At 32.4% G+C, this 15,693-nt stretch overlaps 5 protein-coding genes across 5 annotated transcripts; all 5 read left to right on the top strand.

Moving 5' to 3' along the window:
- The first annotated feature begins 505 nt into the window (after positions 1 to 505).
- Positions 506 to 1,417, top strand: LOC131367713 (olfactory receptor 51L1-like). Its single transcript, XM_058413191.1, has one exon. The coding sequence runs from the start codon at positions 506 to 508 to the stop codon at positions 1,415 to 1,417; it is 912 nt and encodes a 303-aa protein (XP_058269174.1).
- Positions 1,418 to 3,673: 2,256 nt separating this feature from the next.
- On the top strand, positions 3,674 to 4,615 carry LOC131367712 (olfactory receptor 6N1-like). The gene has a single exon (XM_058413190.1). The coding sequence runs from the start codon at positions 3,674 to 3,676 to the stop codon at positions 4,613 to 4,615; it is 942 nt and encodes a 313-aa protein (XP_058269173.1).
- Positions 4,616 to 4,982: 367 nt separating this feature from the next.
- LOC131368387 (olfactory receptor 52K1-like) lies at positions 4,983 to 5,660 on the top strand. Its single transcript, XM_058414487.1, has one exon. The coding sequence runs from the start codon at positions 4,983 to 4,985 to the stop codon at positions 5,658 to 5,660; it is 678 nt and encodes a 225-aa protein (XP_058270470.1).
- Positions 5,661 to 8,272: 2,612 nt separating this feature from the next.
- LOC131367711 (olfactory receptor 52K1-like) lies at positions 8,273 to 9,214 on the top strand. The gene has a single exon (XM_058413188.1). It carries the CDS (start codon positions 8,273 to 8,275, stop codon positions 9,212 to 9,214), a length of 942 nt encoding a protein of 313 aa, XP_058269171.1.
- Positions 9,215 to 12,295: 3,081 nt separating this feature from the next.
- On the top strand, positions 12,296 to 13,216 carry LOC131368282 (olfactory receptor 52K1-like). The gene has a single exon (XM_058414294.1). It carries the CDS (start codon positions 12,296 to 12,298, stop codon positions 13,214 to 13,216), a length of 921 nt encoding a protein of 306 aa, XP_058270277.1.
- The last annotated feature ends 2,477 nt before the right edge of the window (positions 13,217 to 15,693 follow it).

The following is a 15,693-nucleotide window of genomic DNA, read 5'->3' as shown; positions in this document are numbered from 1 at the left end:
TGCTTTTTTTTTATTTCAATAGCCTACCTATTTAACTTCTTACAGTACAAATAAAAATCTTTCCATAATACCAATATGTCTGATGACTTAGGTTGCTTGTAAACATCAGATTCTAACAACCAATTAACAACATCTAATCAGCAATGTACTTACATTAACTCAAAGGGAAATCCTTAGTGACATATACTATATAAGCTCAGAGTATTGAATGCTTCCATATTCATGTGGAAACTTTTGTTGTAAACATTAACACAGTTTACTTAAATTGTAATGAGGTACAGTATGCTTATCAGTTTAAATAATGCTTGTTTTATTAAATAAACATAAATGTTTATTATATTATTATCAAAGTTTATGTTAATTTTTAAAACGTTATTTTTATAATATAAGAGTCGATTATGGGTAATCACTTGTTTGTTTCTGCAGTTAAAATGTCATATATAATGTAAATTCCGTTCCTTCTTTATTTCAGTTCAAGACAATGACATCAAAACTTTTGAGTGTAATGGAAAATGATACTCTTCTATATTTTTCCCTGTTTCAAAACCTGGGCCACTTTCAATACCTTTACTTCATTTTAGGATCTCTCCTATACTGTACTATCTTATTCTTCAATGTCATGATTATTCTTGTAATATTTATGGAGTCTCCTTTGCACCAGCCTATGTACATTTTGATAGCATGTTTATCTATTAATTCTCTTTATGGCACTGCTGGCTTCTTTCCAAGATTACTATTTGATTTGTTATTATATTCTCACTCAATCACTCGTTCTGGATGTCATATGCAAACATTTGTCATTTATACCTATGCATCATATGAATTTACAATCTTAACATTAATGGCATATGACAGATTTGTTGCTATAAGTAAGCCATTGCAATACCACAGCATTATGACACCTAAGGTGCTTATTGTTTTGGTAACTATTTCTGGGATTTATCCAATGCTTTCTATTGGTCTTGGAATAGTTTTCACTGCTAGACTAAGACTGTGTGGCAATGAGTTAAGAAAATTGTATTGCAACAACTGGATCATTGCAAAGCTGTCTTGTGAAAATGCTACTTTTGAAAACATTTATGGCTTTGTTGTGCTAGTAACTACAGTTTTGATTCCATTTAGTTTTATTTTGTATTCTTATATTAAAATTCTTATGATTTGCCAGAAATCTTCAAAAGAGTTAAAGAGCAAAGCTTATCATACTTGCCTGCCTCATCTAGTGACTTTTGTTAATTACTCAATTACTATCTTCTGTGAAATGACCTTTACCCGTTTTGAAAACTTACCTCCAGCAATAGCTATTATTCTGTCATTAGAGTTTCTGATTATACCTCCTCTCCTAAATCCTGTTGTTTATGGCCTTAATTTTCCTGAAATTCGGAAAAAAATCCAACATCATCTGAAAGTATCAAAATAATATGCTGTTACTCAATGTGCAGACTAAACCTATTGCCATGCTATCATGTAGAAAGTAGTTACAGTGGTTTACTAATATTTACAAATATTTTAAAACTTAAATAAATATACTGCCACAAATACAGTGTGAATATGCCCCATTCTTGATTCTGACCTTCAATTAATACAGTACATATACTATAATATATTTTGATTCATAATTCTTGTCATACAAAAATTACTATTTCTTTTGTTTCTATTTCCATCACTACTGAAGGCAACATTTTATTAGTTCATACTTTATTACCAAGCTTTTTTATTTTATGCCTTAAATTTTAAACAGTTAAATTATAAATATAAAATATTAATGGACACTGGTTTACTAGATCTTCTATATACTGCCCAAGATGATAGAAATGTTGTTTGCATATAATTACTTCACCTGTAACAGTTACACAAAAATTAAAGTGATTGTTTTGTGGGGAAAGGGGTAAAAAGAAAAAGTTAATAAAATTAAAGAGTTTATGACATATTGTCCTTGTCAAGATTAAGTTTGAAAGCTTCAGAAAAGAAAATGTAGGCATATAAAAGTGACTCTTTATTATTCATTATATTCATATAATATTATGATATAATGCAATATTCAAGAAGCAATAATCATTATATTCATATAATATTTTTTGTTTTGCTTTTATTATTTCACTTTTTTAAACAAACAAACAAATAAATAAATGGGAACCACCATACAAACAAACATACACACACACACACACACACACATTTTCACACTCATTTTCTCTTATAGACAATGGGTGAGGTGGTTCATGTTTTATGTTCATGTTTTCATGCTAAACTATTGTTAGTCTTTGTTTGTTTTTAATTAATTTACCTATTTATTTACTAGTTTTTCCCTTTATTTTACATTATTTTTATGTACAAAGTGCTGAGTGTATAAGCATACATTACACAGTTCTGACTGAGTTGCAGTCAGGTCTATGTCAGATGTTGCACATGAAAATAAACTGTCTGCAACTGAAAGCAGTTGTTAAGACATATATTCACTGTTGATAAAGCTCAACACATCTGAGTAACAAAAAATGGACCTGACACATTTATTACTGACATGAAAGGAAAAAAATCACACAATGACACAAAATCTAATTTCTGTTTTTTATCCAACCAAACTTCATTTCATAGCACATGTGACAACGTTCCTGAATTTGAATGTTTCTTTAGTCAAGGCATTTATTATTGGAGACAATATTATTCATTTTGATAAACTGGAAGACATTTTAAGAACAACAGTGACCAGTCTAGATTCAATAAAGATCAGAATGTAATGAACTAATTCATAATGGTAGTAACACTCAAAGTCACAAAGTCTAATACTAACATTTGAATTAAAAATAGAGAATCTAGACTTCTTTCCACATTCCCAGACCATTAACCACTATCTCAGACCTTTATTCCATCTCATTTACCTTTATCTCTAAGCCATCTAGGTTTTAGCTTCCACTGTTATGTTGATGACATATAATATTTTGCATGTTTTATTGCATATATTGAATGTTTTAGCAAAAGCCAAATGAGAGGCACCAGTTGTAAAAAAGTTGAGTAATATGCAGAGGGCCATAGACACTAGATGCTTATTAAGTTGCTGCTACTTAATTGTGACAAGACACAAGTACTTATACTCGGACGACCTCCAGCTAGAATTAAGCTTTCTGTTTAAACAGCAACTCTAGATCACCTGGTCAAGCAGTTTAATCAAACCATAAAAAAACATGAATTGAAAGTTTATACATGAGGACACAATTGGAATAAGTCTATCTGTAGCAGAACAGGTCCTGTGAGCAGTATTTTCAGACATGTTTGAACCTCTACCCAGTCATAATAATCTCATAGAACACTAAATTGAATCACCCCTAGTGGTAAGTTGAGTATGTGAATTGTGTGTCTGCATATATATATATATACATGAACATAATTCTCAAGGGTACTGTAGCTGGGAAACAAGACAGACAGACAAGGCATCTTGAACTCTACCACACCTCTGAAGCCACACCTCCACCAAAAAACTCATAAATAAAAATCTGCATAACAGTTCACACAGCACAGAAATGAACTGTGCAGAAGTTGTGGCCCAGAGGTAGAGTAAAAGAGATTTTTTTTTACAGGTATAAATATCTATGTATGGAAGGCTAATATTTAATGAAACTTATTCACCCTATTCCTTTACAGATTCTAAAACACAGGAAGGCAGTGATAACTGTTCAGAATGGAAAATATTACAAGCATTTCAATATTCACTCTCTCAGGTTTAGATGCAATCATGGAAAACAGATATATATTTTTTTCTTTCACAGCACTGGCTTATAATTTTATCTTACTGTGTAATATCACCATAATTTTCTGCATTGCATCAAATAAGCAACTTCATGAGCCTATGTACATATTTTTGTGTAATTTATGTATAAATGCACTCTTTGGCACTTCTGGTTTCTACCCTAAATTAATGTATGATCTGCTGTCTCATATTCACTCTATTTCTTATGCAGGATGTCTGATTCAAATATTTGTTATTTATTCATCTGTTTTATGTGACATTTCAACTTTAACAGTAATGGCATATGACAGATATGTTGCAATTTGCAGACCACTAAAATACCACTCTGAAATGACAAACCACAAAATTGTGCAATGTATCCTTTTTTGTTGGCTTGCCCCATTTTGTTCCACAGCAGTTTCACTCTCGTTAACATCAAGACTAACTTTATGTGGCTCAAACATTGAAAAGTTATATTGTGAAAATTGGGCAGTTGTTAAATTGGCATGTTCCTCTACAACAATGAGTAATGTGATTGGATACATAATTATAATTGTGTACTTTGGACATGCAGTGTTGATTGTATGCTCATATATTCAGTTGATTCTAAAATGTAAAGTTTCACAAGAGAGCAAGTACAAATTCATGCAGACTTGTATGCCACACCTGCTGGCATTGTTCAATCTTGCTACTGCCTTGCTATTTGATGTTCTTTACAGTCGATATGGTTCAGCTTCCTTTCCACAGGGCTTGAGACATTTTTTTGCTGTGGATTTCCTATTCATGCCTCCTATTTTAAATCCCATTATTTATGGAATAAAACTGACTAAAATACGTAAGCAAGTCACGGGAATAATACTCAGTCATTGCTGCTGTCAAAATCTGAAAAGTTAAATCTTTTTTTTTTTTTTTTAGCTGTCAAGATTACTGAGCTCTCACAAATCTGCCAATCACTGTCCAAAGGAAACAAACCCAGTAGCTGTAATGCAAAAAATTCAGAGGTTTATTATCCCAAGCACAGGCTAAATAAAAGGTAAAAATACAAAAAGCACTGGGGAAAAGGTTTTACATAATGGCACATTTGCACTTGCCTCAGAATCCACATCGGTCAGCACACAGCAGCAAAGAATAAGTTATGAATATCAGGATGTATAAAAGTAAATTGAATTATGTACATTTTGTTATTATTTATATTTCAGTATCTGTTCATTTTATTTATTAAACCAATAGTACAACAGTAAAAAAAAAAAAAATTAAACTCATGTATGACTTACTTGCCCCATTTCATGTTATTTCATATGCAGGATGTCTTATTCAGGTTTTTGTTATTTATTCTTCTGCTTTGTGTGATTTTTCAACTTTAACAGTAATGGCCTATGACAGATATGTTGCAATATGTAAACCATTAGAATACCATTCAGAAATGACAATGAAAAAAATTGCAAAATGTATTATTTTTTGTTGGCTTCCACCATTTATTTGCATGTCTGTTGTAGTCTTATTAGCAGCAAGACTAACCCTATGTGGCTCAACTATCGAAAAGCTTTATTGTGAAACTTGGGCAATTGCTAAACTGGCCTGTTCTTCTACAACAATAAATAATGTAATTGGATACATAGTTATATTAACATATTTTGGACATGCAGTACTGATTGCATTCTCATATATTCACTTAATTAAAAATTGCAGGAAGTCAAAGGAGAGCAAATATAAATTCATGCAGACTTGTGTGCCACACTTAGTGGCATTGCTTAACATAACCATTGCATTATTGTTTGATGTATTTTACAGTCGATATGGTTCAAATTCATTGCCTTTGAGAATTTTTATGGCACTGGATGTCCTCTTCATACCTCCCATTTTAAATCCACTTATTTATGGATTAAAACTTACTAAAATACGGAAGCAGGTCATGAGATTGTTCCTCAGACACAAATGAGGATATACAGTAGAATATTTACACAAAGATCATTTATGTAAATTTATTTAAGCCAAAAGGCCAGTCCATTAAGTGATTGTGTTTTATGTGAATAAACTACAGCATGGATGTATTATTTGATCAATTCAATGAGCTAAATACCTGAAGCACCATATGATTTGACATTTAGTTTTAGATTATTTCTCCTAGCTGGAAACTATATTGTGGTAGGTCCATTGTTAAATGTTTATACCAGTGAATCCTAAAGCTGCCTGACATGCGCTGTACGGCCTTTGAGCAAGTATTTTGCACCGTCAACTGCCCAGGAGTATGCTTGTATTTGTTTCTCCTTCATGTTTAGTTTTTTTTTGGAAAAAGTGTTTTAAAAAAAAAAATAAACTGTATACCTGCAAGTTTACTAACTGATTAAATATGACTGAGTGCAAAGTGTTACAAAGGTGTGTTGTAGACAATTATAAAGGCTGCATACATTCATGCATTTTAACGTAGCTTACTGAAATGATGGTACACATAAAAACAAAAGTATTTTACAAATATATCATTGTTATGAGTTTATAATTATGTACATTAAGACAAACCAGGATTGCAGATGTGAAAGCTAGGAACAACTTTATGAAAAAATCGCTTTCCTGTCTTTAATTATTTACATGATGGATGGATGGATTTAACTGACACCTGATGGGAAATTTGGGTGCTTCAGCAGCAAAAGACATTGATGCACTATGCAAAGGCATTTAATACATATTGAAAAAAACTCACACACTGAAAAAGTCATCAATACAAAAGATAGGATAAGGTTACTGAACAAGCACAATGGTTTTGCAGATTTTCTTAATTGCTTTGAATGCTTTATCACTCTCAAAACTCTATAACAACCTGCAAAAGCTTATGTCTCACTCAAAATATATAACTCATGCTTCAGAATTTAGTCATTGTGTCAGTAAATTAACCAATGCCACCTAAATTAAAATTTCTTCTGTGATTGTGTAAGCAGTGGTGGCCAAGATGTTTAGATGTTTTGTCACTATGGCAGTGTGCACTGAAAGTGTCTTTCTCATTTGGCTTTTTTACTGACACTAAATGCTTACTAATTTAACTGAATGTCATTATTCTCTAGCTAAAGGAATGCTATTGTGTATAAAACTGTACAGATACAGATTTAAGTGCAGACAGTACTTATTTATAAAGCTGTAATAAAATCTTTAGTCAAGGCATTTATTGTTGGAGACAATATTATTCATACTGATAAACTGGAAGACATTTTAAGAACAGCAGTGACCATCCATCCATCCATCCATTGTCAATACCCGCTTTAATCCTAATTATGGTCACGGGGGTCTGCTGGAGCCTATCCTAGCGCACATAGGGCAAAAGGCCGGGGTACACCCTGGACAGGTCGCCAGTCCATCGCAGGGCCACATATAGACGAACAACAACACACACTCACTCCTATGGGCAATTTAGAATTACCAATCAACCTGATGTACATGTTTTTGGACTGTGGGAGGAAACCCATGCAGGCACAGGGCAAAAATGCAAACTCCACACAGAAAGGCCCCTGCCTGTTCGAACCCAGGACCCTCTTGCTGCTAGGCAAGAGTGCTAACCACTAAGCCACCATGCTGCCCAACAGTAACTAGTCTAGATTCAATAAAGGTTAGAATGTAATGGAACTAATTCATAATGGTAGTAACACTCAAAGTCACAAAGTCTAATACTAACATTTGAATTAAAAATAGAGAATCTAGACTTCTTTCCACATTCCCAGACCATTAACCACTATCTCAGACCTTTATTCCATCTCATTTACCTTTATCTCTAAGCCATCTAGGTTTTAGCTTCCACTGTTATGTTAATGACATAATATTTTGCATGTTTTATTGCATATATTGTATGTTTTAGCAAAAGCCAAATGAGGGGCACCAGTTTAAAAAGTTGAGTAGTATGCAGAGGGCCATAGACACTAGATGTTTATTAAGTTTTTGCTACTTAATTGTGACAAGACACAAGTACTTATACTAGGACCACCTCCAGTTAGAATTAAGCTTTCTGTTTAAACAGCAACTCTAGATCACCTGGTCAAGCAGTTTAATCAAACCATAAAAAAACATGAATTGAAAGTTTATACATGAGGACACAAATGGAATAAGTGGCTTGGACACCAATTATCTGTAGCAGAAGAGGTCCTGTGAGCAGTTTTCAGACGTGTTTGAACCTCCAGTCATACTAATCTCATAGAACACCACATTGATTGGCAATAATTCTCAAGGGTACTGTAGCTGGGAAACAAGACAGACAGACAAGGCATCTTGAACTCTACCACACCTCTGAAGCCACACCTCCACCAAAAACTCATAAATAAAAATCTGCATAACAGTTCACATAGCACAGAAATGAACTGTGCAGAAGTTGTGGCCCAGAGGTAGAGTAAAAGAGATTTTTTTACAGGTATAAATATCTATGTATGGAAGGCTAATATGAAAAAAACAAAAAATGAAATAATTTATATAATGAAATTATAATGAAATAATGAAATTAATATTTAATGAAACTTATTCACCCTATTCCTTTACAGATTCTAAAACACAGGAAGGCAGTGATAACTGTTCAGAATGGAAAATATTACAAGCATTTTAATATTCACTCTCTCAGGTTTAGATGCAATCATGGAAAACAGATATATATATTTTTCTTTTACAGCACTGGCTTATAATTTTATCTTACTGTGTAATATCACCATAATTTTCTGCATTGCATCAAATAAGCAACTTCATGAGCCTATGTACATATTTTTGTGTAATTTATGTATAAATGCACTCTTTGGCACTTCTGGTTTCTACCCTAAATTAATGTATGATCTGCTGTCTCATATTCACTCTATTTCTTATGCAGGATGTCTGATTCAAATATTTGTTATTTATTCATCTGTTTTATGTGACCTTTCAACTTTAACAGTAATGGCATATGACAGATATGTTGCAATTTGCAGACCACTAAAATACCACTCTGAAATGACAAACCACAAAATTGTGCAATGTATCCTTTTTTGTTGGCTTGCCCCATTTTGTTCCATGGCAGTTTTAGTCTCGTTAACATCAAGACTAACTTTATGTGGCTCAAACATTGAAAAGTTATATTGTGAAAATTGGGCAGTTGTTAAACTGGCATGTTCCTCTACAACAATGAATAATGTGATTGGATACATAATTATAATTGTGTACTTTGGACATGCAGTGTTGATTGTATGCTCATATATTCAGTTGATTCTAAAATGTAAAGTTTCACAAGAGAGCAAGTACAAATTCATGCAGACTTGTATGCCACACCTGCTGGCATTGTTCAATCTTGCTACTGCCTTGCTATTTGATGTTCTTTACAGTCGATATGGTTCAGCTTCCTTTCCACAGGGCTTGAGACATTTTTTTGCTGTGGATTTCCTATTCATGCCTCCTATTTTAAATCCCATTATTTATGGACTAAAACTGACTAAAATACGTAAGCAAGTCACGGGAATAATACTCAGTCATTGCTGCTGTCAAAATCTGAAAAGTTAAATCTTTTTTCTTTTTTTATTATCTTTAATTATAAACCTTCCTATTAAAAAGGTCAAGTGAATTCAGAATGGTAGGAGCTAATGAGCTCAAATATTTGAATCAAACCAGAAGATTCTGATTCAAATTAAGAGTCTTTGGGGATTAGAATTAAGAGTGTTAGAGAAATATAAACATGAAAAGTGTTATGATATACCTCTCACATCCTTGTTCTTCATAGTTTAGAAAATTGTTTATCTGTGCATTTTTTAAAACTTCTTTCATTACAGATAAAATGTATTGTTTGCAAGCCAAGAAACAGCTATACCAGAATGCTAGAAAGCATGCAAAATTACCCAGAAAAACTTTCTTTTTTTCCTTTCTTATTTATTTTTTAAGAGAGCAAAAAGCAATAAAATATGGGCACAATAAAAAAAAAATTATAGTCTTTTGTGTTTGCTTTTTTTTAAACCCACAATTATTATTATTATTATTATTATTATTATTATTATTATTATTATTATTATTATTATTATTATTATTATTATTATTATTATCAGTTTGAACTAACAGTGTACAGTAGTTAAACCATGCGTGATTATTAAATGGCAATAATAAAAATACAATAAGAAGAACAATAGAACAATAGAAATATCTCCAAACAATCAACTATGTAAACCTCACGACAGTGTAAATATAAAAGCACTGACGCAGTTTTACCACAGAAAGTCATATCTAATATTTATTCAATTTTGTTGCTTACAGTTTACTGCACAATATAATACATTTATTTGCTGGTTGTACATTTTTAAGCTCTGTAAATTTTCTCTTGATTTCTAGTCATCTCTTATGTCTCTCCTCAGTAACAAAGACTGACATCATGTTCTCAGTGTAGATGAAAAGAGCCTGTAGATGAAAAGGTTTGACATACTGTACGTACATGAGTGTCTAATATATTCTCTGTGTGAAATACAAATCACAATTTAAAAAGCTACTATAACATAGTGGACCAAGTTTAGAAATAAAGAGATAAATTCAAGTATTAACAAATTAATACTTTTCTCGGAATGTCAGTGGCGTTAAGAGCATTAATACAACTGAGTTGACACCATGCATCATCCATCATGAGACCAGGCAGGCAAAAACAAACAAAGGCATTCCATCATCAAATATCAAAACAAAACCAAACAATCCATATGACATGAACAGAACAGTATTCATAAAACTTTGAGCCACGATCCATGTTGAAGATTCCAAAGTGCTCTCAAGTCGCTGTCAAGATTACTGAACTCTCACAAATCTGCCAATCACTGACCAAAGGAAACAGACCCAGTAGTTGTAATGCAAAAAATTCAGAGGTTTATTATCCCAAGCACAGGCTACATAAAAGGTAAAAATACAAAAAAAAACACCAGGGAAAAGGTTTTTACATAATGGCACATTTGCACTTGCCTCAGAATCCACATCGGTCAGAACACAGCAGCAAAGAATAAGTTATGAATATCAGGATGTATAAAAGTAAATTTAATTATGTACATTTTGTTTTTATTTATATTTCAATATCTGTTCATTTTATTTATTAAATCAATAATACAACAGAAAAAATATTAAAAAGAAGAACATAAACTAACAAGGTTCAGGTACTTTTCAAATTCCTTATAAAAAATATGTATGAATGAAAATTTAGCTAAAACAAAATAAGATTAGATTCATAATATAATAATGCTGTTCTCTGGTTATGGCATAATCAAGAAACCAAATTAATATATGCTTCCATAAAGAAAAAACGTCAACTTAGAAGCAGTTATGTGAAGAAAAAAATGCTTTGTTGATGAGAGAGGTTAGCAGAGGTCAGTGGAGAATGGCCAGACTGGTTTGAACTAACAGAAAGACTACAATAACTCAGGTAACCACGCTGTACAACTGTGATGAGTGTAAAAGCATATCAGAATGCACAACATGTTAATCCCAGTAGACTACAACAACAGAAGCCCACATTGGGTTCCACTTTTGGAAAGCAGAGGCTGCAGTGGGCAGAGACTCACAAATACTGGATGGTGAAGACTGGAAAAATGCAGCTTGGTCTGAAGAATTTTGATTTCTGCTGGTGCACAAGATGTTATCAGAATTTGTTGCTAGCAGCATGAACACATAGACCCCAAATGTTTTGTGTCAACAGTCCAGGCTGGTGGAGGTGGTGTAATGGTGTGGGAAATGTTTTCTAGGCACAAACAAAAGTGTCTCAAACTGGTTTTTAGAAACATGATAATGGCCTATCTATCTATCTATCTATCTATCTATCTATCTATCTATCTATCTATCTATCTATCTATCTATCTATCTATCTATAGTGAAATATAAAACTGTATTTTGCACTTTGTAATTATGCAAGCACTGTATCTTGAACATCAGTAAGTTTATTGGTCTCAGATCAACTTCTGGGAAGAGTATACAAAGAAGTTATTTTTCTACAGTACTATATTAAAGACACAGAATGACTAAATGTACTGTTCTTCAAGTGGAAGAAGTCTAAAGGGAATTGGACATAATTAGAGGTGTTGAAACATTGCAACACTGCTTATAAAAGATAATCCATCCTCCATATTGGAGGACAAAGGCACAAGGTGGTATGGCATTTATTTATTTATGTTATAAAAAGATTATTGTATACTTTGAGAGATTAAGCAACCTAATATTAAAATAATGTTCACTGGAAAGTTTAAAACAGCACAAATTCACAGCAGCTTCATAACCTTGAATTCTTAATTGTTCTACCTTCAAATAAATAATTTAAGCCAAGGAGGCATTGAGGTTTAATGTCATGTGAAGATAGTTATATACAAAGCTTTGCTTGGGCTAGTCTTTATATATGTAGTCACTATGTTAAACCAATGTATACTCTACATATTCTTCCAGAATAAAAAAGAAAACTCTAAGCAGAAGAGTCAAGACCTATGAACATTTAAAAATAATAATACTTTGCTCAGCAAGTGTGTTTAACTATCAAAAACCCCAATGGCAAGAAGAAAGAATGCTGAAAGGTTTAAAACCAACTTCTGCCTATTGCAGACTAATTTTTAATATAATTGCTTTTTTCCATTACAGATGGAGAATGCTTCCAATATTTTAGTATTCACTCTCTCTGGATTAAATATGACAATGGAGGACAGATATGTATTTTTTTCATTCACTGCGCTGGTTTATCAGTTTATCTTGCTGTGTAACATTACTATTATTTTTTGCATTGCTGCAGATAAGCAGCTTCATGAGCCTATGTACATATTTTTGTGTAATTTGTGTATAAATACACTATATGGCACTTCTGGCTTCTACCCTAAATTCATGTATGACTTACTTGCCCCATTTCATGTTATTTCATATGCAGGATGTCTTATTCAGGTTTTTGTTATTTATTCTTCTGCTTTGTGTGATTTTTCAACTTTAACAGTAATGGCCTATGACAGATATGTTGCAATATGTAAACCATTAGAATACCATTCAGAAATGACAAATCAAAAAATTGCAAAATGTATTATTTTTTGTTGGCTTCCACCATTTATTTGCATGTCTGTTGTAGTCTTATTAGCAGCAAGACTAACCCTATGTGGCTCAACTATCGAAAAGCTTTATTGTGAAACTTGGGCAATTGCTAAACTGGCCTGTTCTTCTACAACAATAAATAATATAATTGGATACATAGTTATATTAACATATTTTGGACATGCAGTACTGATTGCATTCTCATATATTCACTTAATTAAAAATTGCAGGAAGTCAAAGGAGAGCAAATATAAATTCATGCAGACTTGTGTGCCACACTTAGTGGCATTGTTTAACATAACCATTGCATTATTGTTTGATGTATTTTACAGTCGATATGGTTCAAATTCATTGCCTCAAGCTTTGAGAAATTTTATGGCACTGGATGTCCTCTTCATACCTCCCATTTTAAATCCACTTATTTATGGATTAAAACTTACTAAAATACGGAAGCAAGTCATGAGATTGTTCCTCAGACACAAATGAGGATATACAGTAGAATATTTACACAAAGATCATTTATGTAAATTTATTTAAGCCAAAAGGCCAGTCCATTAAGTGAATGTGTTTTATGTGAATAAACTACAGCATGGATGTATTATTTGATCAATTCAATGAGCTAAATACCTGAAGCACCATATGATTTGACATTTAGTTTTAGATTATTTCTCCTAGCTGGAAACTATATTGTGGTAGGTCCATTGTTAAATGTTTATACCAGTGAATCCTAAAGCTGCCTGACATACGCTGTACGGCCTTTGAGCAAGTATTTTGCACCGTCAGCTGCTCAGGACTATGCTTGTATTTGTTTCTCCTTCATGTTTAGTTTTTTTGTTTTTTTTGGAAAGAAGTGTTTTAAAAAAAAATAAAATAAACTGTATACCTGCAAGTTCACTAACTGACTAATATGATTTAGTACAAAGTGTTACAAAGGTGTGACGTAGACAATTATAAATGCTGCATACATTCATGCATTTTAACGTGGCTTACTGAAATGATGGTACACATAAAAACAAAAGTATTTTACAAATATATCATTGTTATGAGTTTATAATTATGTACATTAAGACAAACTACGATTGCAGATGTAAAAGCTAGGAACAACTTCATGAAAAAAATCGCTTTCCTGTCTTTAATTACTTACATGATGGATGGATGGATTTAACTGACACCTGATGGGAAATTTGGGTGCTTCAGCAGCAAAAGACATTGATGCACTATGCAAAGGCATTTAATACATATTGAAAAAAACTCACACACTGAAAAAGTCATCAATACAAAAGGTTACTGAACAAGCAGAATGGTTTTGCAGATTTTCTCAATTGTTTTGAATGTCATTATTCTTTAGCTAAGGGAATGCTATTGTGTATAAAACTGTACAGATACAGATTTAAGTGCAGACAACAGTACTCATTTATAAAGCTGTGATAAAATCTGTATAAATTCACTTAAAAGCATGAGACATTCAAATGACAAGTGTTTGCACATGTTGTATTAAATATTATTTATTATTTAAGAAATTTGAGAAAAACTGTAAAAACTCTAGAATAATAGTAGAATATGGTCCTCATTTGCAGCTCTAGTAAGGTCTTCCAGTCTTCCAGAGCTGAGAGAGAAAAGGTGGTGTAGCACACCACATGGCTGGCTCGAGAAGGTCTTCAAGACACACTACTGACAAGACTACTGTCTCTTGTATTACATTCTACAAACTGTGAAAAACCTGTGAGTATGGGGGAGAGGGATACATGAATAAAATCTCTAGGAATTGCAATGAATGGAGGCAAATGTGCTAACCACTAAGTAACTGGGCCCCCTAAACCTAAACTGACATTGGCCCAACTGCAACCCAGACTTCTTTAGTAGGAGGTAAAGAAAATAGACAACATTACTTATCTATAGAATTAGCTTTGATTTTAAAGGTTGCAGTGTTTATATTTGCTAGGGAAATTTGCTTAACAAAGTATAAGGAGATTTGCTTGTCTAAGCTGTAATAAAAGACAACAGTACACATTTAGTTACTAATTCAGAGTTTGTATAAACCAGCCAGTTAAGCAGCAGAAGCACCTATTGAGCACAATAGACCAGTAATTCAGGTTTACTTATGCAAATACAAATTTAATAAATTCTGACTGAAAACTTTTCTAAGTGCTTATGTACGAATTTACAATTAAATATTTCTAGATATTTAGTATACCACATGCACTAGGTAACAACACCTTGACTGTCACTCTCTATAAAAGCAAGCAAACAAAATAATCCTACACACAGTTGGAAACTTCATTCAGTACATTTTTGTCAAAAGCTCGAAAAAAACACATTGCTGCCAAGTTTGCTCAGGACTGTTTATGGATTGTTGTTTTTTTTTCATATTTATCTTTTGATGTTGCTACTTGATGTTAAACAAGTTATTATGATGAAATTATGATCAGGAACTGGAAAGCTGGGAGCGAATAAACAGTCGCTAAACAGTTTTTAGATTTTTTTATTTCTAAATAAATATTCTAAATAAAAATTTATTTCTAAATAAACATTTTCCAAATAAAAACCACAAGAAACCAAATTGTTGGTTTCTTCATTTGTGATGTTTTTCCAGGCGTTTACCACAGTCCATTGTTCACTCTCATCTTCAGGAGATGATAATGCATGGGTTAAGGTCAGGTGACAAGTCTAAAACCTTTCATTTCTTACCCTAGCGAAGTGCTTTGTTGACCTGAAAGTGTGTTTTGGATCACTGTCTTGCTGCACAGAGTTCTTCCTGATTAATCTGGATGCATTTCTCTGAAAATAGTTAAGAGCTTAACAATTTTTGTTTGCCTAAAGTCTGAAATGTGCTATTATGACAAAATGCGCTATTACACAGAAAGTCACTTCTAAAGAAACATAAATAAATCACATTATAATCAGTCACAATATAATTAAATATATATATATATATATATATATATATATATATATATATATAT

Source organism: Hemibagrus wyckioides, linkage group LG17, assembly GCF_019097595.1.
Source record: "Hemibagrus wyckioides isolate EC202008001 linkage group LG17, SWU_Hwy_1.0, whole genome shotgun sequence".
NCBI classification, from domain to species: Eukaryota; Metazoa; Chordata; class Actinopteri; order Siluriformes; family Bagridae; genus Hemibagrus; species Hemibagrus wyckioides.
This window is presented reverse-complemented; position numbering and strand designations above follow the sequence as displayed.

Excerpts from the sequence above, each read along its gene's own strand:
- LOC131367713 (XM_058413191.1), top strand. The coding sequence starts at position 506 with ATGGAAAATGATACTCTTCTATATTTTTCCCTGTTTCAAAACCTGGGC.
- LOC131367712 (XM_058413190.1), top strand. The coding sequence starts at position 3,674 with ATGGAAAATATTACAAGCATTTCAATATTCACTCTCTCAGGTTTAGAT.
- LOC131368387 (XM_058414487.1), top strand. The coding sequence starts at position 4,983 with ATGTATGACTTACTTGCCCCATTTCATGTTATTTCATATGCAGGATGT.
- LOC131367711 (XM_058413188.1), top strand. The coding sequence starts at position 8,273 with ATGGAAAATATTACAAGCATTTTAATATTCACTCTCTCAGGTTTAGAT.
- LOC131368282 (XM_058414294.1), top strand. The coding sequence starts at position 12,296 with ATGGAGAATGCTTCCAATATTTTAGTATTCACTCTCTCTGGATTAAAT.